This window comes from Neophocaena asiaeorientalis, unplaced genomic scaffold (assembly GCF_003031525.2).
Source record: "Neophocaena asiaeorientalis asiaeorientalis breed wild unplaced genomic scaffold, Neophocaena_asiaeorientalis_V1.1 scaffold71, whole genome shotgun sequence".
NCBI classification, from domain to species: Eukaryota; Metazoa; Chordata; class Mammalia; order Artiodactyla; family Phocoenidae; genus Neophocaena; species Neophocaena asiaeorientalis.
The window spans coordinates 2,840,358-2,865,015 of record NW_020175439.1 but is presented as its reverse complement, the minus strand read 5'-3'; the positions used below and the strand labels follow the sequence as shown (position 1 = coordinate 2,865,015).

At 39.2% G+C, this 24,658-nt stretch overlaps 1 protein-coding gene across 3 annotated transcripts in view; it reads left to right on the top strand.

Annotated features, from left to right (window-relative positions):
• Positions 1 to 24,658, top strand: part of ALDH1A2 (aldehyde dehydrogenase 1 family member A2) — a 198,404-nt gene that overhangs the window by 151,734 nt on the left and 22,012 nt on the right. For all 3 annotated transcript variants that reach the window (XM_024767811.1, XM_024767809.1, XM_024767810.1), the window contains 3 exons: positions 5,491 to 5,552; positions 7,552 to 7,680; positions 7,807 to 7,920. In XM_024767811.1, coding sequence (XP_024623579.1) covers positions 5,491 to 5,552; positions 7,552 to 7,680; positions 7,807 to 7,920 — 305 coding nt within the window. The remainder of the gene's footprint in view (positions 1 to 5,490; positions 5,553 to 7,551; positions 7,681 to 7,806; positions 7,921 to 24,658) is intronic.

The window sequence follows — 24,658 nt, the reverse complement described above, 5'->3', positions numbered from 1 at the left end:
GTACAACATTCAGGTATGAAAAGACATAAGAGAAGTTGTCTCTGGGTGTGTCTTAAAATAAACTCCTTTTAAGAAAGTATATTTTACTTGAGTGAAATGGAAAAGAGGCTGAGAGATAAAAAGTTCTAAATGTGAATTAGTATCTCTGTTTTGGTGTGCCATCACTTCTTTCGTTTTCTCTACCATAGTTATATATGCTAACTTGTTGTCTCAGAATGTGATATTCAGAACATTTATTTAGTATTTTCATCACAGGCAGTCCTTTCTTGCTGAGTCTGAACTCTCTCTGTAATGCCTCATATTTCGTAAAAAGACCTAAGATCATCATAACCTAAAATGGAGTATCAGAGTTTGGATGGAGATTTTTTTCTATGTCAGGCTGATTTATAGCACAAAGGTAGAGAAATGAAGGGAACAATCTTTTTAATCATCTTGCCATATTTAGAGAGCATTATTAATGTAAAAGATGGGAAAAAATGGGCTGCAATTTTTCTTCTAGGCAGAGAGCAGTACTCATTGTACATCATCTTAGGTGTGGAAGAGAGGGAGAAGTAACAGTCCGTACCCTCTTGGAGTCGACTCACCCCAGATGCAGAGAGGTGCTCAGCCTTCGGCTCCCCCACCTGAGGAGAGGGCTGTTGCTCTGTAGCGTTCCCTTTATAACTTTAGATACAAGAAGTCTATGTGAGTTCTCTGTCCACACACCACATCCTCAAAGAATCATCTTCACCCTTCGTAAAAGAGTTGTCTTTTTCCCGCCATTTGCACTCCTTGACGTTACACTCTGATTCTATGGTTTGTGATAGCCACCTAAATCCAATACCTTTTTCACAAAAGAGCCTTTAATATGTTTCTAAGGGAAGTGAATTTGAAGTCTGAGGATGCAGATTCAAGTGCAGGAGCCACAGCTTAACCAGTGATATATCACTTTAGACTTAACATCTCTGTGCCATATTTTCTCTCATTGTAAATTTCTAATAATAGTACTTGCCCTAATTTTCCATAGTGTTGTTTTGACCATGGAATGAGGCAAGAATGTAAAAATATTTTGTAAGGTTCTGTAGAAGTATATATGTTTTTGTTCTTATCTTCCTATTTTAGAAGTGTTAAAAGCATTGTTTAGATTCTCCTACACTTCAAACTCCTTTCGGGCAAACTAGTTATCAGAGAGGCAAAAAGTAAATAGAAATGAAGTCAGCAGCTGTAGGTCATCACAATACACATGGGCTACCCTTTACCTGCTTGGTTCCTCTGGACCTCACTACTTGGAGTGTGGTCTGTGGATCAGAAGCATTGGCACAATCTGGGAGTTTATAGAAATGCCGACTCTTAGGCCCCACCCTAGATTTACAGATTCATAATCTGCGTTTTAACAAGAACTCTAGGTGCTTTGTGTACACATTTAAATTTGAGAAGCGCAATATGGCATACCATGTGGCACCAGTAGCCTGCAAGATGATTCTATAGAAATGCAAATCGGAACCACAATGAGGTATCACCTCACCCCGGTCAGAATGACCATCATCAAAAAGTCTACAAGCAGTAAATGCTGGAGAGGGTGTGGAGAAAAGGGAACCCTCCTACACTGTTGGTGGGAATGTAAATTCGTGCAGCCACTATGGAGAACAGTATGAAGGTTCCTCAAAAAACTAAAAATAGAGCTAATATATGATCCAGCAATCCTACTCCTGGGCATAGGTCCGGAGGAAACTCTAACTCAGAAAGAATCATGCACCCAGTGTTCATAGCAGCACTATTCACAATAGCCAAGACATGGAAGCAATCTAAATGTCCATCGACAGATGAATGGATAAAGAAGATGTGAGATAGATATATATATATATATATACACACACACACACGTGTGTGTATATACACAATGGAATATTACTCAGCCATATAAAGAAAGAGAATGCCATTTGCACCAATGTGGATGGGCCTAGAGATTATCGTACTAAGTGAAGTAAATCAGATAGAGAAAGGCAAATATCATATGATATCACTTATATGTAGAATCTTAAAAAAATGATACAAATGAACTTATTTACAAAACAGAAATAGACTCATAGACATAGAAAACATACCAAAGGGGAAAGGTGGGGGAGGGACAAATTTGGAATTTGGGATTAACAGATACAGACTACTATATATAAAATAGACAAACAACAAGGATCTACTGTATAGCACAGGGAACTATATTCAATATCTTGTAATAACCTATAATGGGAAAGAATCTCAAAAAGAATATATATATATTTATAACTGAATCACTTTGCTGTATACCTGAAACATAAATCAACTATACTTCAATAAAAAATAAAAATTAAAGATGATTCTTTACAGTAATGCAGTAAGCATGTTTTATTTTAATTTATTAGGTTTGAAGAATATTAGAAGAAAATATTGCTAGCTTATGAAATCTGTTATTTCATAGATTTTCCCTAAGGTGAGGCTAACAAATAGCTGACAAATAGCTTTTAAAAGACGAGTTAATTTAAGAAATTATAAGTAATAGGGTAAGTGATACTTGAACATGGCTAAAATTAAGAAGGTGGCTCTTGAGTGATTGGCCTTTGGGTAACCTTAGCCTAGAAGCTTGGTGAGATCCAGAGCAGGGTCATAGTAGCTGTGTGGGACCTCTGAGGTGCCTCCAGCCCCGGCCAAGGGTGCACGTAGGAGGTATAGTTCTCGTGTGTTCTGGGCACCCTGTTCAGACTAGGGGTGTTCAGAATCCTCTTCCACTAACCAGATGAGGATACGGACTGAGTACAAGGTCTGGGACCCTTTCTTTATCTCTTTCACTCAGCGGTGTTTTGGGAAGAGCTCAAGCACCAAAATACCCTTTATTTATCTACTGCTTAGAGGAACTTAGATGGAAGATTCTTCGATTTCTTTCACTGTGCCAGCCATTGTCAAATCTGTGAACAGTTTATCCAAGAAAGTTTTCATTCCCCATAACTCAAGTTTCTCTTGGGATCAAGTATGGAGTCGAGTTCAATTCCTTATGAGGTCAACTTTTTAAGATTTTCCTATATTTTTTCTTCTCTTTCATTTCTTCAGTAACTTTCAAAATTATAAAAGTAATACAACTAAATTCTTCAGCATTTAGAATGTAGAGGGGGGAAACGCTTCATGAATTACAATGCTGTGCTTGTGCAAGTGCCCTGTGAATTCTCTCTGAACCATTCTAGTGCTGCTAAAATAAACACCTGTGTGGTTCTTCATATTCCCATTTTTTTCTCAGGTCATTTGTACTCCATCTTGACATTATACTCTCTTTCTATGGTCTTTGATTAATACCCGAATCCATCACCTTAGCCAGATTACGGAGTTTACTTGAGAAGGGTTTCTGTGCATGTGAAACTCTCTAGCCTATTGATCAGTGTTTTTGCTCCCCGTGAAAAACCTTCCCAGGAAGAGGAGCCTAATATTGCATTTATATCTTCTGGGAAAAAAATGTGAAACATTAAAACTTATTAATAGGAAAAAGCTTTTTCAGAGATTTATAAATTGAAGAAGGGTGGTAACTTGCACTATTGTAAACAAAGATACCTATGAAAGTTCTTGAATTGTCTGCATACAAAGCTGAGATAGTTAAACTTGATTTTTAAAATATTACTCAGACTTCTTATTGTCATCCTGTTGACAGTTTCCACGTTTTGGCTATTTTTTCTGTTGTAGTGGAGATACATTCTAAAGTAATTTCCTTCCTACAGTTGCTGAGCTTACCTACTTCTTAAATTCTTCCATTTAAAGTAATATACATGAAACAAAATTAGGAGACAAGTAGCAGACTAGGGTAAAACTTTGCATATACACATGACAAAGGCCTAATTTTCTTAATATACACAGAGTCCTCTAAATGGTTAAAAAAGAATAACCTAGTAGAAAAATGAGAAAGGGTATAAACCTGAAGAAAAAAATTTTAAATGACCATTAAACATGAAAAAATATTCAATCCGTATATCATCAAAACAGGTTGTCATTTTCTTACCTATCAGGTTGACCAAAATTAAAATGTTTGAAAAACCCCAGTGTTGAAGGGTAGGGAAAAAAACATGTTGTTTTGGAATTATGAATTGTGTAATTTTTCTGAAGAGTGATTTGGCAATATTGATCAAAATGTGAAATGCATGTACACTCTGACCATGAAATTTCACAGATACACAGAGAGATATAAGATGATAGTGTTACAGCATTATTTATAATAGCTTGAACTGAAAGCAACCTCTGTCGTCCTTCAGGACAGTTTACAGTGGTACCATTGTTTATTGAGCCAGTGGAATAACATTCAGCAGCTTAAAAAATGTGTTAGATTTATATGAAAAAAGTGGGAAAAACCAAAGTATAGGAGACTGTGAATAATATGACCCCATTTGTATTTTTTTTTAAAAAAAAGAGAGGGATAAAATGATGCTAATGTATGTGGGAAGAAAAAGTTCTTCGAAAAGATGTACCAGCAACAGATAGCTGTTAATTCTAGGAAGAATTAGCATCTCCTCCTGTCCCCACTTTCATTCCCATCCCTAATAGTAATGCTCTTCCTGAGTATTAACTGAGGGTCTTCACTTTCCCTAGTGAATGGCTTTTGAGAGAGAAAACAAGTATCAGTGAAGCAGCCAAAGGGTTGGCAACTGAGGGAAAAACAAAGACCCAACATCAGAAATGAAAAGCTTTATGCTAAGAAAAACAAGCCATTCTTTGGCTTAAGTGGCTCAATTAGCCACTTAAAATAATTCAGATAAACATAATGGTACTTTCCTAAAGAAGAATTTGGTTTGGATTTCCTGGGTATTTATTCCAATTTCCCATTGCTTATTAAATTGTCCTCATTTCCATGGCTGGTTTGAGGGTGGAGGCTTTGGGTTATCGATGTAATCTTCTTTGAAGTGAACTTTTGCCTTCTTGAAATAGACCTAGACGTGCCTGGGTTCCCCCAGTGCCTGGAAGTGCATTTGGACACCAGGATTGAGTTATGAAATAGATCCTACTTTTACACCTCACCTTTTCCAGTTGCCTAGCATTTTAAATTTATCCAATAGCATTTTACTTAGTTTCTTTTTTTTAGTACTTTCAGAAAACTATTTAAAATTTTGAGGTATCTCAGTTTTTAACTCAACTGTTCTATATATAGATATCATTTTAATATTTAATATAATATTTAATATTTTCCAGTTCCCTGGCCCGCCTGCCCCTGTCCCTGCCCCACCCTTCACCCCCAGGACTGCATCTAGTGTCATAAACTTGTCTTTTATTTTGCCTTTGAGGGCCTCTTACCAGTACTCTTGTTTGGGTGTCTGGGGACCATATCTGGAGAAACCCTTTGCCAAGTGACAGCTCTTCTACCAGCTTTCATACATAGTTGAGTAGGAACCATGGAAAAAAAAGTTTTCTCAACTTTATTTCTGCTTTTTGCTGCCACCCAAGTTCTCCCTCTGCAGTTTTTCTTCTAGTCTGAACTCTGGTAGTGACGGTGCTCGTTTCTTTCAGATGGAGACTATTTTACCTTTACAAGACACGAACCTGTTGGAGTGTGTGGACAGATCATCCCAGTGAGTGTATCTCCTCACGCCTCGTATTTATTTTCATTTGAACCAGTTCTCTTAAAGATACATAAAACATGGACCTCAGCAATGTGTGTTTTCCATTACTGGGGGAAAAAAAAACTGAGTTCATGTTGTTGACATATCTTTAACAGCCTCCCTGCAAATGCTTATTTGAACAGGTTAATAGGGTTTCAGCTTTGTTACCAGGAGTTGAGTTCTCAAGTCATGGAATTCTCATGATTAAAATAAGCAAAGCAAAGTCTAGTGTATTAATAACCTGCCCTTGGTTATGGATGTCCATTCTGCTTATGGAAAATTAATACTTTGTTATATTTGCTTGTTTATTTTTTAGAACTGTGACTCACCATTTTTCCAGGCATATTGTTTTATATGGTCTTTTAATCCCATTCTTTCCCACTGTTTCTTTTCATAAGAATCTAGATAGAAGACTCTACAGAAGACACAGCAGTACAATTAACGTCACAGTCATAATTGAAACCATGCCGGGCTGTTGTGTATCTTGTACAGGGAAATATATGTAGTGCTTAGTGTTTGGATTGGAACATTAAACATTTTTTTTTCTCTCTGTCTCATACACAGCCTTGGCACTATACAAAACATCATCGAATCTGCCAACAGAAGATTGTAGCTAATCGTTCTGGCAAGGGTTTCAGGGGAGGCTCAATTTAAATTCTTACAGTATAGGCAAGAAGTTTTCTCTCCTCAAAATATAGGAGAACAATTCAAGATAATCTTTGGCTTTGGAAACCAAAGATTTTTGAGAAGTATTAATATATTATTTTAGTGGTCCATAAGCTCTAGGTTACTGTGAGATTTATTAGAGAATGAAAAGGGAAGATGAGAGATTTGATTTAACTTCTTCTGCTCCTAAACCACCCAGGGAAATCCTACTCAGCTCAGAGCAGGGTTGAGGTCTGTCACCTTAATTGCAGGAACTCAAACCTGCTTTTCCTGCCCTTCCCCAAACTCTTGGAGCTGCAGCTTTCACTGACAGGACAAGAGCCGCTTGTCAGCCAGCTCGGCTCAATTACTGCACTCCAAGATTTATATACTGTAGATGGAATTAAAACATCACTGTGTACTCCCAAGTTTATAAACAACTAAGGGGAAAAGAAATTGGGTGTTTGGTGAAGGCAAGACACTTGTATATTTTTGCAAGCTTGCCAGGGCCAGTGAGAATCTTTCAAGGATGGCAGCTGAGATGCTTCAGGCAGAAACACATTGTGGTCAGGGGCTGAAGCCAGGGGACCAGGATTTTTGTTTTCTTTCTTAATGAAATTATCAACGACACCTGATAGTACTGAGGCTCATGCCTGCACTTATAACAATACAAGCTTAATATCCTTTTAAAATCAGTTTAAACCATTTTAGGCTGCAGACTCAGATACTCACATATATTTTTTAGTCTCCATTAGCTTTTTTTTGCAGTGTCAAAGAGACAAACTAAAACTTTTGCATACTCATCAGTAGATGCACTTTATTTTTTGTAATCATTTGTTTTGTGACAATACATGTAGGTAAAGAAAAAGGTGCTGCCTGGAAATATACACTGACTTCTAGTTCTTCCACGCTGAAGAGCTTTCGTACCAGTCTGAAATCCTGGTGTAAAAATCACAAATGCAAGAAAAAGTTTTCATACACAAGAACTTACTGGAACCAAAGGCTAATTTTAAAAACATATAAAGTAACACCAATGAAAAACCAAAACAAAACAAAGAAGAAACAAAGACTCCCTTTTTACCATGAGATTTCTTTTTGTGCGTAGCTGGAAATAGTAATTTGCTGACCAGAGAGAACAGGAGAGATTTTCACGGTTAATCCTATTCTGTTCTTAATGAAGTAATTAAAAAATCCAAACATCTATACTCTGGTGGGGGAAGATTTATGTTGAGGACTAGTCTGAGACATCTGAGAAGTCACAGCTTGAAAACAAAGTAATGGAGGAATATTGTTCATCTATCAACCTTGAGTTTTTGCCTTTCAGTGGAACTTCCCCCTGCTGATGTTTGCCTGGAAAATTGCTCCAGCTCTGTGCTGTGGCAATACAGTAGTTATTAAACCAGCAGAACAAACACCACTCAGCGCGCTCTACATGGGAGCCCTCATCAAGGAGGTAAGAGAAACGGACTTCAGGAGTGGCTCCCACTCTCCTTACAGTTGGGGCCTACTGGAGCATATCCGATTTAACGTGCTTCATCAGCTTTCACAAGCCACGTTTCCTCCAATTCTGTTTTGTTAGGCTGGCTTTCCACCGGGAGTCATCAATATTTTGCCAGGATACGGGCCAACGGCCGGGGCAGCAATAGCTTCTCACGTTGGCATAGACAAGATTGCGTTCACAGGGTCTACTGAGGTAGGTGCCTGAGAAACCATAGCTTGAAGAACAGTTCTGCAAATGAGTAGAGGGTTTAAGAGAAAATTGAAAATGTTACCCATAGGCTGAACACCTAAAGAGCAGTGAATACCCAAGGTCTCAAGGAGCAGCATTGGTATCATAGCTGGAAGACTGATGAATGTCAAAGTAAAGGTGTACATTGACTATTTGATGCCACAGATCTCTGAGGTTTTTTTGTATGCCGTTTGTGTGAGACCAGTCCCAGAAAAACAAACAAAACCCTATTATATTTTGAAATAAAAGGAACACATATCAGAGGCAAAAACAAACTAACAAACTGTCCCACAAAAGTGTCCCAGAAGCTGGGATTCTGAACACTTTCTTAAATCAAGATCATAAGATAAGAACTGGAGATCTAGGGACTTCCCTGGCAGTCCAGTGGTTAAGACTTCACCTTCCAATGCAGGGGGGTGCGGGTTTGATCCCTGGTTGGGGAGCTGAGATCCCACATGCCTCGTGGACATAAAATAGAAGCAGAATTGTAACAAATTCAATAAAGACTTTAAAAATGGTCCACATCAAAAAAATCTTAAAAAAAAAAAATAAAAAGAACTGGAGATCTAAATTAATCTCTGGTCTTATTATATCACCAAATCCTGTAGATGCAGTTTGCGGCTTACTATGGCCATGAGCCATAAGGGGTGGTATAGAGTAGAGGTCAGCAAACTTTTTCTGTAAAAGGCCAGATGGCAAATACTGTAGACTTTGCCGGCAATATGGTCTCTGCTGCAACTACTTAACTCTGCCCCTGGAGCACGAAGTAGCCATAGGTAATGTATAAGCTGAACAAGGCTACAGGCCAGCACTCCATGTCCTGTACTGGCTTTGCTCTGGGGGCAGTCAGCTCTGCTTGCCTGCCTCTTGGCTCAAGCACTACCGAGCCACACAGCTTTCACGAGTTATCAGCCCTTCTGGTCATATGGGGCCGGAAGACACTCTACAGTGGGTGGTGCCGTGATTCAGCTCCTTGTCTGGGCAGGGCAAACTGGGCTCTAGGGCTAGCAAAAGTCCTTATTTGAGTAGCTGAATCAGGCAGATCTGCAACCCTCTGTGTTCCCTGATCAGAGTGTGCCCCCAGTTTGGTTCTGCAGATGAGCAAAGTTACTGGTTGGGATTACTGCTTGGTCACCGCAGGTAGGAATTCAGTCTGCCAAGATTTGTGTGCTGCAAGCCCCTACCCCCTTCACTGTCACAGTCACGTTCCCAGTGCTTGAGCTCCGCAGAGTCCCCTGCAATCCCTGTGGTACGAGATCAGAGTAGTAGCTCCCACAAATTAACTCACAATTCTGGCTTCTCTTTTCCCACTGGAGGAACCAGAGGGTCAAGAGAGATCTCTCCACATGGTGCTGTAATGGCCTGGGGGAGGGGCAATGCGGTCACAGTGTAGGCCGCTTTTCATAACCCTTCTAGTGGAGTCTGTCTGGGTCTCTGTGGTGCAGGGGAGTGCTTCAGGCTTAACCTTGTGTTCTAGGATTCTCTCAGTGATGTCTTGTTATTTTTAATAGTTATGCTTCTCGTGAAGGGAAGCAAAGTCTGGAACAACCTATGTTGCCATCTCTGTATCATCAGTCCTCAGTATTTTCACTAGTACCAGGTTGCTTTAATTATTAGGTTTTAAAAGATGTGTTGTAATATGGTAGGCAAGATGCCCTCTTATTTGGTTTTTCATAACCCTTTGGCTATTCTTTCCCATTCTTTCAGATAAAATATCAAATTAGTTTTCCAAGTATCTTACCTTCCTCTACAAAACTCTTATTGGAATTTTGATTGGTGTCATATTACCTGTCTATATTAAATTGAGGGATAAGTGCTCCCTCTAGAAGATTGACTACTCATCTAGGAACATAATATAAAGCTCTTCATCTATTTGTCCTATAATGTTCATCACTGATATCATCATTTACGTGTTAGGCTTTTCTTGATAAATTAATTTCTGGGGATTTAACTTTTTGTTCCAAGGATATTTCAGTTTAAAAACTGAGCACTTTTTTTTTTAAGTCACAGTACCGTGTATTGGAAAGTTGTATTGAAATGATGACTTAATCTTTCAGGCCAGACAAGAAGTGACATAGTGAATCATTAAGAACATAAATGCTTGTTTCCAAGTTGCCTGGGTTTAAATCTCTGTTTTGCCATTTAAAAAGTTCTTTAAACTTTTAAAGAGACTTTATTGAAGTATAATTTACACACAGTAAAATGCACCCATTTAAGTACCAAATGTACACGGTCAGGTAACCATCACCCAAATTAAGATATAGAATATTTCCATACCCTAAAAAGATTTGTCATACCTTTGGCCCCAGGCAACCACTGACCCTTTTTATTAATTTTTCTTATTCTGTTAGTTCATATAAATGGACTGATACAATATGTACTCTCCTGTGCCTGATTTTTTTTTTGGTGAGGGGGTTGTTGTTCAGTATTTAATGAATTTTTGATATGATTGGGTTTGAATCTCCCATTTTGATTTTATTTTCTACTTGTCCCATTTGCTTTTTGTTCTTTTTCTCCTCTGTTTTTGCCTTATTTTGGATGAATTTAGTACTCCATTTTATCTTTTATTTTGGATTATTAGCTAAGCCTCTTTTTTTATATAAATTTATTTATTTTTATTTTTGGCTGTGTTGTGTCTTCGTTGCTGTGTGCAGGCTTTTCTCTAGTTGCGGTGAGCGGGTGCCACTCTGTTGCGGTGCGCAGGCTTCTCATTGCAGGGCTTCTCTTGTTGCGGAACACGGGCTCTAGGCGTGTGGGCCTCAGTAGTTGTGGCACATGGGCTCAGTAGTTGTGGCTCACGGGCTCCAGAGCACAGGCTCAGTAGTTGTGGTGCATGGGCTTAGTAGTTGTGGCTCATGGGCTCTAGAGTGCAGGCTCAGTAGTTGTGGCTCACAGGCTTAGTTGCTCCGCGGCACGTGGGATCTCCCCGGACCAGGGCTCGAACCTGTGTCCCCCGCATTGACAGGTGGATTCCCAACCGCTGCGCCACCAGGGGTGCCCCAGCTAAGCCTCTTTTTAAAGTGCTTGCTTTAGTAATTGCAACATGCATCTTAATCACAGTCTATTATTTAAAAGTATTATGTTACTTCATATATAATGTAATAACAGTACAACAGAATTCTTCTATTTCTCATCCCATCCTTCATGCTACTGTTGTTCTATAATTCACTACTGATGTATGTTATATAGCCCATAGTACATTGCTACACTTTTTGTTTTAAAAATTCAACTATCTTTTCAAAAAATGTTTTAAATGAGAAGACAAAATTATTTTACATTTACTCACATACTTGCCTTTTCTGACCCTCTTCTTTTTTTGTTGTTTTTTGGTTTTTTTTGGTCCATGTTTCTTTCTGATATCATTTTCCTTCTATATAAAGATCTTTCTTTAACATTTCTTATAGTGCCAGTTCGTTAGTGAAAAATTCTCTCAGCTTCTGTTTGTCTGAAAATGTCTTTATTTTGTTTTCATTTTTTATGACTTTTTCCTGAATATAAAATTCGGATTCAACAGTTTTTATTTTATTTTATTTTACTTTCAACACTTGAAAGATGTCATTCTGTTTTATTATGACTTGCTCTGTTTCTGATAAGAAGTTAGCAGTCATTCTTATCTTTGTTTTACTGTATATAACTTTTTTTCTCTGGGGGCTTTAAAAATGTTTTCTTTTTACTGATCTTCAACAATTTGATTATGATGTGCTTCTGTGTAGTTTTCTTTGTTTTTCTTCCCATTTGAGGTTCATTGGAAATTCTTGGATCTATGAGTTTATATTTTCATCAAATTTGGAAAACTTTGGCAGTTATTTTTCAAATATATATGCTTTTTTCATGTCTGTTAATTTTTGAAAGGTTGCTGAACATTGTGACCATTACCTTATTGAACATGTGGATTTTGTTTTCTTTCTTTAAAGAGTGCTGGACTTTCTTCTGTAAAGTGGTTAAGTCGCTTGCAGTACAGCTTGACCCTTTTGACACTTAATTTTAAGCTTTGTTAAGTACTAGCTTATCTTTCACTAAGATACTAAACTTTTTTAAGATTACTAAGTTGGGATCCTTCTGGAGTTTCTACTGAATATTCTCAGTGTTCAGCTAGGTCTTTCCACTCTGGCTAGTCAGAACTCACATGTCCCCAACTCTGTATGAGCTCTGGGGATTATTCAGCATAATTACCTGGTCTTTGTTCTTTATCCAGTCTTGTGGAGTTTCACCATATGTATACCCAGTTTAGCCTTCAGCCAAAGACTTGGTGGGACCCCCATAAGGTTTCTTGACTGCATTGTCTCCCTCTGGTACTAAGCCCCTCACATTTTAACCACCTTATCCTCTCTAAACTCTGATCTATTTCATCAATTCAGTGAGACCACCGTGTTCTACTTTGGTCTCCCCATCCCATGCTGCAATCTAGAAAGTCTTTTGGCAGAAAGGTCTTCCCTTGTTTGTTTCTTTTATCTCTAGAATCACAGTCCCATACTGCCTGATATCTCATGTAAAGAAAGCAATTTCTTGTACCTTTCTAGTTTACCATGAGAGGGCAAGTCCAGTGACAGTTTTTGACAAATAGACTGCCAGTTATTCCTACAGCCAAAATGGGTTTATTCAGAATCAGCAAAGAATTGCAGTTTGGGGTCTGCAACCATGGCAAACCACATGCAAGTCCTTCCACAGCAAGGAGAGGACTCTTAAAGAAGGGAAAGGGAAATTCGAGGGCTATGGTAAACCGAGTCCATTGGAGAAATTGACAGTTTGAAGTATAGTGGCTTTTCATTGGCTGAGGTTGTGACAGTCTCCTCTAATTGGATGAGCTCTTGCCAGGCAAGAAGAGGAAGTCTTTCTTTTTCCTGTTAGGCTCTGCTCTTGTCATAGGTGTTAGAGCTCCCCTTTCTGGTCTCCCAACTCTATCTTAATTGAGGTTTCTGTTTATTAATTTTTACACTTCCCCCTTTTGATCAAGAGCTTTCTCTGAAAGCATTGCTGATCAAGAGTCCAGTTTTCTGGTTTCAGCAGCTTTTTGTCTCTCCATGCCCGGAAGGACCTTGGGTGTAGTTTCCCATGTCAGAGGGAAAGTACACGGATTGAAAACGTATTGAGGTCACATTCTAGTAACAAGGAGGGATAGGAGGGAGAACTCTCAGGCACTTTTTGTGTAAAATCCATGTGTTATCAAGATCGTAGGCATAGGAGATCTTCTGAAGTGTTATGTCATCATTAAAGGTCTGGCAGGCAAGCTTCCAACAGGACTGGTTCAGATTATCTTGAGAAAGCTATCTCATCAGGTGTTGTCTGCTTCAATTCTAGAAAATTTTTACTTTCAGGTCCCCAGATGATGTGCAGGTCCAGTCAGGGTTTGGTGCTTTCTTTTAGTGTATCACGTGAATCCACAAGTCTATTCCCTGGAGTTCAGTGGCACAGGGGTTGGTTAGCAGTACCAGATAGGGGATCTTTCCAGCAAGGTTGGAGAAAGTCTTTCTGGAGGTCTTTTCCAATTAGATAAAATCTCCAGGGTGTAAGGTGTGATGCTGAACGTCTTTGTCTCCCAAGAGCACACTGTAAAAAAGATTGCTCTAACAAAACATGGTTATTTTTAATAGAAGCAATTAGGCCTTTGCAATATTGCAGTATCTCTCGTATCAGTGAGTCAAAAGGGGCAGGAGCCAAGTTCATTGGGTATTCTATGACTGTTTCAAAGTATGAGAGTTTATGAGTTCCAAAAGGGATGGATCTAAGATTTAGAAGGACCTATGGCAATGCTTTTGGCCAAGGTGTTTTTAGGGACTCTACAAATTTGCTGTTTGAGTCTTAATAATATCATTAGTGCATTTGACTAAACTAGAGGGCTAACAGTGGTACACATGGTGAAAGCGTTGTAAAACTGGCCAAACAGTGCACAGTTGTCAAAGTACTGACTAGTAAGATGAGTTCCTTGATCACTATGAAGTTCAAGAGGAGTTACCCAGGTAGGGATAATCTTTTTCAAAGGGACTTCAGCCACAGAAGAGGCAGTAGCCTGTCTGCAAGAGATGCCTTCAGCCCAGTGTGAAAACAGGCAGACCAGGACTGAAACATATTTATATTCATGAGACAGAGGAAGTTGTATGAAATGCTTTTTCCAGACCTCAAATGGTTATTAGGCAGTTTGAAATGTCCGGGAGCAGTGCAAACAGGCTTCTCTGGGTTATGTTTCAGACGCGTGGGATAGGTGAGGTAGGAACTTCTTGCAGTCTTCTTAATGTTTCTTCACCAATATTGCTTCATGAATGCTATCATTATGTCAGTAGACCAATGGTTTAATGTATGTACAGTGGTTAGGATTGGGAATTCTAGAATCACTGCTAGGACTGAGTTGTTATTTGGTCCAAACCAGAGCTTTCTCTTTTTGTCAAACCAAGAATTGTTGAACTTCCAGTCTTGTTTTTCCTTCTCTGAGGCCAATTGTGTTCGGCTTCTCTAACCAGTTTTTCTAAGTTATAATTTGGGGAAATATCTCTTTGGACCATGCCAGAGGTTTGGCTGTTGTTGGTTCCTTTAAGGACAGCATTCCTTGTGGAAATGTCAACAAGGTGATTTCTTTTAGCTTCCAGAAAGTCAACTTTAGAATCTTAATAATAGCTAAAGCAGCAGATGAAAGTATTGCATCTAGCAATTCCTGAATATAAGGGCCATTTTAAATTTTATTTCCACTACAAGTAAGGAAGCCATACTGCTTCCACAACATTCCAAAAGTATGAGCTACTCTGAAAGCACATCTACTATCAGTGGCACTTTTGTCCTTGGCTGAAGTACAAGCCTGTGTAAGAGCACATAATTCAGCCTGTTACGCCAAAGTAGCCATAAGTAAAGATGCTGCTTCAACAACATTAAAAGGAGTTGTAATAGCATGTCCAGCACAGTATTTGTCATTGTTACTTTTTAAATAGAAACCATCAGTGAACCATGAGAAATCAGTGTTACCCAAAGCATTTTCCTGCAGATCATCTCAAGGAGCCGCGAGGTGATCTATCAGCGTTAAGCAGTCATGAGGGACTTCATCAGTGACAGAGGGGAGAAGAGTAGCAGGGTTACCGTCACTCTGTAAAAGAGTGATGTGAGGAGCAGTTAACAAAAAGACTTCAGAGGAGGTGAGGCAGCTGACTGAGAATTGTTGAATATGATGAGAATTCAGGTGAGCTTTCACTGCATGAGGTACAAAGATGGTTAAAGGGGATCCCATAATAGTTTTCTTGGTGGCTTTCACCAAATGGGCAGTGGCAGTAATGAATTTTTCTCCTGTTTTGGGAGAAAGAAATTCTGGCATGATACTTCCCTGAGAAGTCTTAGCTAAAAATGGATAGGGGTGGAGGAACTAAGGAGAAAAGAGTATGTATTTCTCAAAGGGTCTAAACAAAAGGGTATAGGTTCAAAGACAGGAACCTCTTGTGGTTCAGATATTTGAACTGTTCAGTACTCCGAGGCAGGGGCTGCTTTATAGTAGCAGAGTTGAGCACCGGGTGTGTTGGCTTTGGTGTCAGTTAGGACTGGAGGAGATTCAGCCCCAATCTGGAGAAACATTTCCCTAAGATGGTTAAGAGGGAGGATTGGGAAGATCCCCTGTAGTTCCTCAGAGCCACTTCCTTGAGGACTGGGAGAGCAATGGAAAAACTGGTTAGAGGCCTCAAGGTGCCAGAAGTGCTCGAATTTATAACAATCTCTTTTCCAGTGTCCCGGCTGTTTTGCAAAGATAGCAGAAACTTAGGAGGGTTTTAATTTCATTTAGGGACCTTCATTTGCTGGAGTTGAAGATTAAGAATTTTGTTGGTCTTCCCTTTAGGTGACTGCTCTAGAGTGCGAGAGAGCTGGTTTACCAGATTACCTAAATCTGAAGTGGACATAGTTTCCCATTCCATCCTGGTCCTTTTTACCAGAAGGGAAAGGTCCCGGTTCAGCCTATTGATAAACATAAAATTAGAGGCTCCCCAGGTGGGATCAACATTTGAAGGAAGACCAGAATTTTCCTTAACAATCTGGAGCTAATTATAATAGTCATGAACAGATTCATCAGATTTGCGTGCCAGCTTGAATTTTGTCCCAGTCAACAGGCTTTGGAAAAGTCCTAGGAATTGCTTGATGAAGTTGTCTAGCAGTTGCCTGAGCCTGATCACATAACTTAGCGGGCTGGTCTCTAGCTTTAGTTCTAGAGACCTTTCAGGATTTTCCCAATTAGCAGCTTTCATCCAATGCTGGGCCTAGCCTTCACCAGCAAGCATATGAACTAGCAGATATGAATCAGAGAAACCAGGTTGATAAGTTTTGTTTTGTGTATCCCTTAACTACTTATTGTGGATATAGATGATTTGACTACTTTTGTCTTTTAATTTTCCTACTAGCTTTATAAGTGGTTGATCTGCTCTCTTTATCGTATATTTGCCTTTACCAATGAGGTTTTTCCCTCTCATAATTTTCATATTTCTAATTGCGGCCTTTTCTTTTCTGCCTAGAGAAGTCCCTTTAACATTTCTTATAAAGCCTGTTTTGTGCCACTGAACACTTTTAGCTTTTACTTGTCGGTAAGACTCTTGATCTCCCCTTCAACTATGAATGATAGTCTTGCTGGGTATTCTTGGTTTTTTCCTGTCATCATTTTAAACATATCATGCCACTCCCTTCTGGCCTGCAGAGTTTGTGCTGAAAAGTCAGCTCATAGTCTTACGGGAATTCCCTTGTATATAACTAGTTGTTTTTCCTTTGCTGTTTTTAATATTCTCTCTTTATCTTCAATTTTTGTCATTTTAATTACAATGTGCCTTGGTATGTTCCTCTTTGCATTAATACTGTATGGGACTCTCTGTGCTTCCTTTCCCAGGTTAGGGGACTTTTCAGCTATTAATGTCTTCAAATATGTTCTCTGCCCCTTTCTCTCTTTATTTTTCTGGGGCCACCAGCACATTTGATGTTGTCCCAGAGGTCTCTTAAACTGTCCTTATTTTTAAAAAGTCTTTTTTCTTTTTTGCTTGGGTGATATCCCCTCCTCTGTCTTCTAGTTCACTGATCTGTTCTTCTGTATCATACAATCTACTGTTGATGCCCTCCAGTGTATTTTTTATTTCAGTTATTGTATTCTTCAGCTCTGTTTGGTTCTTCTTTATATTTTCTAACTCTTTGTCAAAATTCTCATTGTGTTCATCTATTCTTCTTCTAAGTTCTTTGAGCATCTTTATGATTATTACCTTGAACTCTTTATTGGGTAGATTGCTTACCTCCAGTTCACTTAGTTCTTCTGGTGTTTTATCTTGTTCTTTCATTTGGAACATATTCCTTGTCACCTCATTTTGCCTAATTTCCTATTTTTATTTCTATGTATTTGGTATGTTGTGTTTCCTGATCTTGGCAAAGTGGCCTTATGTAGGAGACATCCTTTGGGACCCAGCAGCACATTCCCCTTTGTTCAGCAGAGCTACCTGCTCTAGGGGGCCCTCTGTCTGGGTTTTGTGGGTCCTTCTGTTGTGGTGAGCTGACTACTGCTAGCCTACTTGTAGGCATGGCTGGCCCCTGGCCTGGTTGGTTGATAGGCTCTGCCTAATGTGGAGGCTGCTGGCTGCTGGTGGGCAGGGTGAGGTCCTGGCATAACTGGCTACACAGGGCCTGGGATTTGTGGTCCTGGTGCTGGCCCATTGGTGGACAGGACTGGGTCACAGGGCACCTTGCTGCAGAGCTTCAGAGGTTCTGGGGCTAGTGCTGGACCACTGGTGGGCAGAGCTGGGTCCCAGGGGAGGGGGTGGCAGGTTGCAGGGGCAGGAGTCTCGGAGCTAGTGTCAGCCTGCTGGTGAGTGGTCTGGGTCTTGACCAGTGCTGGGTGTGGCTGGGCCCAAGGGATCCCAGAGCTGGTACCTACCCACTGGTGAGTGAGGCTGGGTCCTGGGGCTAGTGCCAGCCCACTGATGGATTGGGCCAGTTCCGACAGCTGGCTGCAAGGTCCTGGGGGCCTGGGGCTAGTGCTGGCCCACTGGTGGGTATAGCAGGGTCCTGGGCCCTCTGGTGGCTGGGGCCAGTTCCAGGGCATCTTGGGGCTCAGGTGTCCTATGGCAACAGCCCTGCTAGTAGGTGGGACTGTGTCCCTGCACCACTATGTGCTAGGACTGGGGTGTCCCAGGACTGGTGGTTACTGGTTGGTGGGCAGGGCCAGGTCTTGGTGCTAATAAGCTAGAGGGTGAATTCCAAAATGGCACTTGCCAATAGCAGTGCCCTTGTGGTAGAATGAGCTCCCCAAAATGGTTGTTGCCAGCGTTTGGTGTCCCCAGGGTGAGCCCCAGTTGCTCCCTTCCTCTCTGGTAGGCTCTCTAAGATCAGCAGGTGGGTATGACCCAGGCTCCTTTCAAATTACTGCTGCTGCCTTTGGTCTCAGAACATATGTTTGTGTGCCCTTTAAGAGTGGAGTCTCTATTTCCCACAGCTCTTTGGGTCTCCTGAAAGTAAGCTCTGTTAATGTTTGGAAGCATCAAATTACCAATTGAAATAGGTGTTCCATTCAGTTTGGGAAATTTTAGAGCTGTGTAAGTTTGAGGATTTCAAAAGTTTCCTATAATCACCACTGATATTCTAAATTGCCTTTGGTTAGGTAGGTGTCAGGTAGGTCACCGATTCTCATAGTTTATCATTGTCTCAAATTGAATATATTATACTCAATGAGATTACAAATTTATATACTTCTGTTGATACAACTAAAGTCTTAAGAATACAACCCTAACGATGTTTGGATTTAAAGGTCATTGGTTTCTTCAGTGTAGAATATTTTTAAAGTATTTTAATCCCATAAATGACTAATTTCTAATCTTTTAAAGAATTATTTTAATACTAATAATGATAACATTTCTATGCAAGATTTGTCTATAAAACACTAATTTCTAATCTTTTGGGGTGAGATAATTTGCTTATCAGTTTAGTGGTGATTTTTTAGCATTAATTTTTGAAGATTACAGTTTCTGGTCACACATACCGATTTTGGGGTGGTGGTGGTTTGCATTCTCTTTGGAGTCTATCCTTTAGTCATTCTTCTCACTACCCCGCGTAGCATCTGATGTGTAGTCAGCATGAATTATAAGTATTTGTTAGGTACACGAAGGAGGAAAGACTGAATTTGAGAAATAAAAGCTTAATCTCAGAGCTAGAAGGTGATATATCAGTGGAACACTTTCTTCAAAGTGTCACTAATAGCTTAGGGTTTAATGTTTTTTACTTTGTAGCTATATAATTATGGACCACTTAATTCTGTACAAAATTTGCTTAATAGTAAGCACACATTTCTCAGGGTTGTGAGAATTAAATGCACAATGAGTTTTATAAGTTGTAAGCAACAAGCAAATGTTAGTTTGTAATGTGTCATTAGCATTCTAAAAAATGAGAGAGCTCTGTGAGTTGGATGATCTGTCAAGGCTTCAAGAGAAAGAGGGATTTGATACAGGTTTTGTAAGATATGGGTAAGTGGAGTGAACAGAGAAGAAGTAGAATTAGTCAACAACTAGAGGCTGGAGTGTACAGAAAGTCTTAGTGGAGTAGAATAGGGATAGGGAAGGGGTTGGGGAGAAAGGTTGGGAGGCAGATGAACTAGAAAGTAATATTCTGAAAATCAAGCCACTGAAAATAATTCTCAGTTTAAAAATTGAGGCCAGATAGTAGAAGACCTTTCAGACAAAGACATCACATGGAAACTACACACCAGTATCCTTTATGAATATAGATGCAAGAATCCTCAACAAAATACTAGCAAACAGAAATCAGCAACTTAAAGGATTATATACCATGACCAAGTGGGATTTATCCCAGGAATGGAAGGTTAGTTTAATATCCAAAAAATCAGTCAATGTAATATTCCATATGGATAGAATAAAGGACAAAACCACACCATCATCTCCATAGACATGGAAAAAAGCATTTGACAAAATCAAATACCACACAGAAACATACAGAAATATTATTCCTAATTCCCCAAAAGTGGAAACAATCAAAATAGCCATCAAATGATGAGTTGATAAGCAAAATGTGGGTGTATCCATATCCATACAGTGGAATATTATTCAGTCACAGAAAAGAAGGAAGTACCAATAGAGGCTGACATGGGTGAACCTTAAAAACATGCTAAATGAAAGAAGCCAGTCACAAAAGGCCACATGTTGTGTGATCCTATTTCTATGAAGTCTCAAGGATAGGCAGATCTGTAGACAGAAAGTAGATTAGTAGTTTCCAGGGGTAGGAAAAAGGGGAGGCTGGGGAATGACTACTAATAGATATGAAATGTTCTGGAATTAGATACTAGTAATCATTGAGATGATTGCACAATTGTCTGAATATACTAAAATTGAATTTTAAAGTTCAAAAGGTAGATTTTATGGTATATGAATTATATCTCAATAAAGCTGTTAAAAATGGATGTTTTTAAAGAAGTATATAAGGCTTAAAATTGTGGATATTAATAGCCAACATCGATTGAGCACTTACTGTATGCCAGGTACCTGCTAAGTGCTTTGCATATATCATCTCACTACATCTTTACAGTAGCTCTAGGAGATACACAGTTGAGCAAGTGTGGCTAGGAGAGGTTAAATTACCTGCCCGTAGTCATGTGCTAGTAAGTTGTGGGTCTGAGAATCATACCCAGAGCTTATACTTCAAATGACAGTGCTATGCTCCTAAGGGGCTGTACTCGGTACCATAGAAGGAGGGAGCCATTAAAATCAGGAATGACATATCAAAGGGGATACTTAGGAAGGATAATATCAGTGGAACATATTCTGTTCAAAGCATGGTCAAACGTATGTAATTCTGAAAGGTCATAGACACTATTCTAGCTCAACTTTTTTTCCTTTTTTCTAAAATTTACTTTTAAATCGCATCTTTAGCCTCTTGAAATCTTATTCGATACATTATAGGGCTTCCAGTGGATGATCTCTGGCATGGAACTTACAGTTTTAAACCTAAGTTGTCTTGCCCACTCCGCACATATTTATTGAGCACTTACTAAATATCAGGTACAATGTTAGAGCTTAGAGAAATTGTGCAATTCAGTCTAACCCAGTGATAGTCTGCGAATGTGTAACTAGCATAGCGTGGTGTGTATGGGCGCGTGGAGAAAGAGAAGAATAATTCTGCACCATTTCTCTTAATACTTCCTTATTGAAGGTGCCTTCTACGACCAAGGCTAGAACTAAAATTCTTTTGCTCAACATGGTTTTCAGATGTATCTATATCTGCGCATTAAGGAGAAATATAATTTATTCAAGATGCTTAAATTCAAACGAAAAGCTATTTCATTCAAAGGTAACACCGTTTAAGAAAAAGATAATTCTACATCTTAATTCCACAGTTGTTAATACTCACACCTGTGGAAAATATAGGTCTATCTTCCTTTTCTCTTTGGAGAAAATGAAGTTATGGTGGTATGGTATGGGAGCCAAAGTACGAAAAGGACTTGTGGGAAAGGAACCCCAACTGTGGGGACCCTTGTGAGTAATGTATTGCTTGATATTGGCGAAGAATCATCGAACACTGGTATCATTCAATTCTCAGAATCATTTCCCATGCCTGATAGTCCAGCACTTTTAAAAGGCTTGATACATATTTTGTTGGAATGTAAAATGGGATGTTAGGTTTCACTGTTGCCTCTCAATAGCAAATGCAGTTTTTGTTTTTTGCATTTTAGTCAGCTCTGCTTTTAACAGGCATTTTAACTCCAGAGCTGTAGATTTTATACTAATTCAGTATATCCTTAAAATCTCTTCTAAAGTGAAAAGCCTAATAGAGATGGGGGAAAAAATAGCCCTATGAATCTAAATCACAACAGATGGGACTCGTTGAGGAGTTAGTGGGTGTCTGATTTCCTCGTGCCCTGAACACTTGGTAGAGTGATCTAGTGCTGGACACCAGATGTTCAGTCAGTGACTGCTAAACACATAATTCCAGTGTTCTGGTGGAAGTATTTTTATTTTAAGGGACACAGAAGTGTGCAAAATCTAGGAAGAATATTAGGTTTTCCCATATACCCATTTTCCATAAATCATCTTTCTAATGCTCAGATTATATTACTGTCACCTACATTCAGGCCAAGTTAATTTCCATCTACAAAACTATCCAGTGGTTTATGATAAGCAAAGGTAATAACTGAGCTGAAGGGTTAATAATCAATCTGATCCATCTCACGATCAACAAAGACCTCCTCACAGAATTTTATATTAGGGAGTTTAGAGCTTTAATGTAGTTCACCTTGAGTTTATTTCTTTCAGTCCTTTATTTAGAGTCTCTTAAAGAAAAATAAAGCACTCCTCATGGCTTTGCTAAAATGGAAGCTTGAAAGAATGCTGCATCACACTACCTCTAAGAAAACTAGAGGAAAGTATTTTTTCAGTAAGAAATGCCAAACATAGTCTTCAAATCATACTAAAAGCAATCAAGATTAAACATCAGATCTATATGAGAAAACTAGACATAATTTAAACCTCTCTCATGGTAGTGTGCATCTGTTCACGGTACATGTTAATATGTAATCTTTCCCACCCTCAGATTCCGTCTGTAGATAAGGGATGACTGTGCCTGACTCATCGAGTGTGAGGAGGAAGTAAGCTAGTGTATCTAAAGTGTTCAGCACAGGGCCTGGCCCTTAGCAAAGTGTCAATAAATAGTAGCTGTTACTGTTTTCTATTTATTGTTAAATGAAATTTGTATAACAATGTAGTCTTGGGAAAATGTGGTGTAATATAGAAGGGGGCTGGGTTCAACCAAGCTTGGATCAAATCCCAGCTCTCTGTGGCATATTATTTAGTCTTTCTGATCTCTCATTTCTTCATCTATTAAGAGGGGTTATGAAGAACTGCTTACATGTTTACTTGTGGATTAATGGAGATAGTGTATTTGAAAGTTCCAGTCCTATTGCTGTCACATTGTAAGAATTCAGTGAATATTAGTTGAATCTGATTGATTCTAGTTGAATCTATTTGCAAAGGATATGTCTGTCGAAAACTAATTCCTGCTTTCCTCTAGAAATTTTACTTTCCTTTTGTTTTATGACTTTTATAAATATTTTACAAATATTTTTGTCTTCTAATAAATGTTTATTTTTGTTTTGTTTTGCTGTTCTGTTTCACGTTTTTGGAAGATTGCCTGGGTGCTTGCTTGAATAAACTGATTTTTAATTTTTTTTTTTGGCTGCATTGGGTCTTCATTGTTGTGCATGGGCTTTCTCTGGTTGTGGTGAGTGGGGCTACTCTTCCTTGCGGTGCATGGGCTTCTCATTGTGGTGGCCTCTCGTTGCGGAGCATGGGCTGTAGACGCAAGGGCTTCAGTAGTTGCGGCACGTGGGCTCAGTAGTTGCGGCACGTGGGCCCTAGGGCACGTGGGCTTCAGTAGTTGCAGCACATGGGCTCAGTAGTGTGACTCACGGGCTGAGTTGCTCCGCGGCATGTGGGATCTTCCCGGACCAGGGATTGAACCCGTGTCCCCTGCATTGGCAGGTGGATTCTCAACCACTGCAACGCCAGGGAAGTCCCCACAGTTCTGTGACTTTGCACATGTCATTTCTTTTGACAAAAATGACCACCCTTCCCTTGTCTACCCAATGAGATCTTAGCTCAACGATTTTGTTCTATCTGTGCAGATAACTGAGAACTGGTCAATTTCTGTAATGAGTATGATGCTTTATTCTTATTTAGATTGATCTCAAATTTTACCACCCTTTTACTTCCAATAATTTCTTTTATTGGCTTCTAATCTGTTCTTTGTTTTCACCACCTTTTGCTTTCCCTTAAGTTTAGTTTTTTTTCCTCTTCACTTGTTCTCTTTCCCTTTCAGGATTTAATTATTTTAAAATTTAATTAATGTATTCTAATGCATTTAACCTTAATTAAAACCATTAAATCATATTTTAAATAGTCATGTGGATTCAATATCATTTCCCCACCAATAATTGACAAAGGTCAACAAAAAGAAGTGTGGCATAATGACTCTAATAAGGTAACATTTTTATTGCTTAATATATCTTCATTAACAGCTTTATTGAGGTATAATTGATACACAATAAATTTCACATAAAGTGTACAGTTTGGTAAGTTTTGACATATGTATCCACCTGTGAAACCATCACCACAGTTCACATAGTACATACATCCATCAGCCTCAAACGTTTCCTACTGCCCCTTTGTAATCTCGCTTGCGACTGTCGCTCTGCTCCTCCCCCCATTCCCATTCCCAGGCACTGATCTGCTTTATGCCACTGTAGGTCATTTGCATTTTCTAGAATTTTATGTAAATAGAAACATACAGTATGTACTCTTTTGTCTGACTGTTTTTACTCAGCACAATTATTTTCAGATCCATGCACATTTTTGCATATATGTCAAAAATTAATTCCTCTTTATTGCTGAGTAGTGTTCGATTTTATGGATACATCACAATTTGTTCATCTGCCTGTTGATGGACATTTAGGTTGTTTCCAGTTTGGAACTACTATACATAAAAGCTCCTGTGAACATTTTATATGCCAGTCCTTTTGTGTGTGTGTGTGTGTGTGTGTGTGTGTGTGTGTGTGTGTGTGTGTGTGTGTGTGTGTGCGCGCACGCGCGCATGTAGGTGGATAGTTAGATTGATTGATTCTTTTTTTCTCTTGGGTAAATGCCTAGCAGTGGAATGGCTGGATCTTATTAGGTTCAGAAACTACTAAATTGTTTTCCAAGGTGGGTGTATC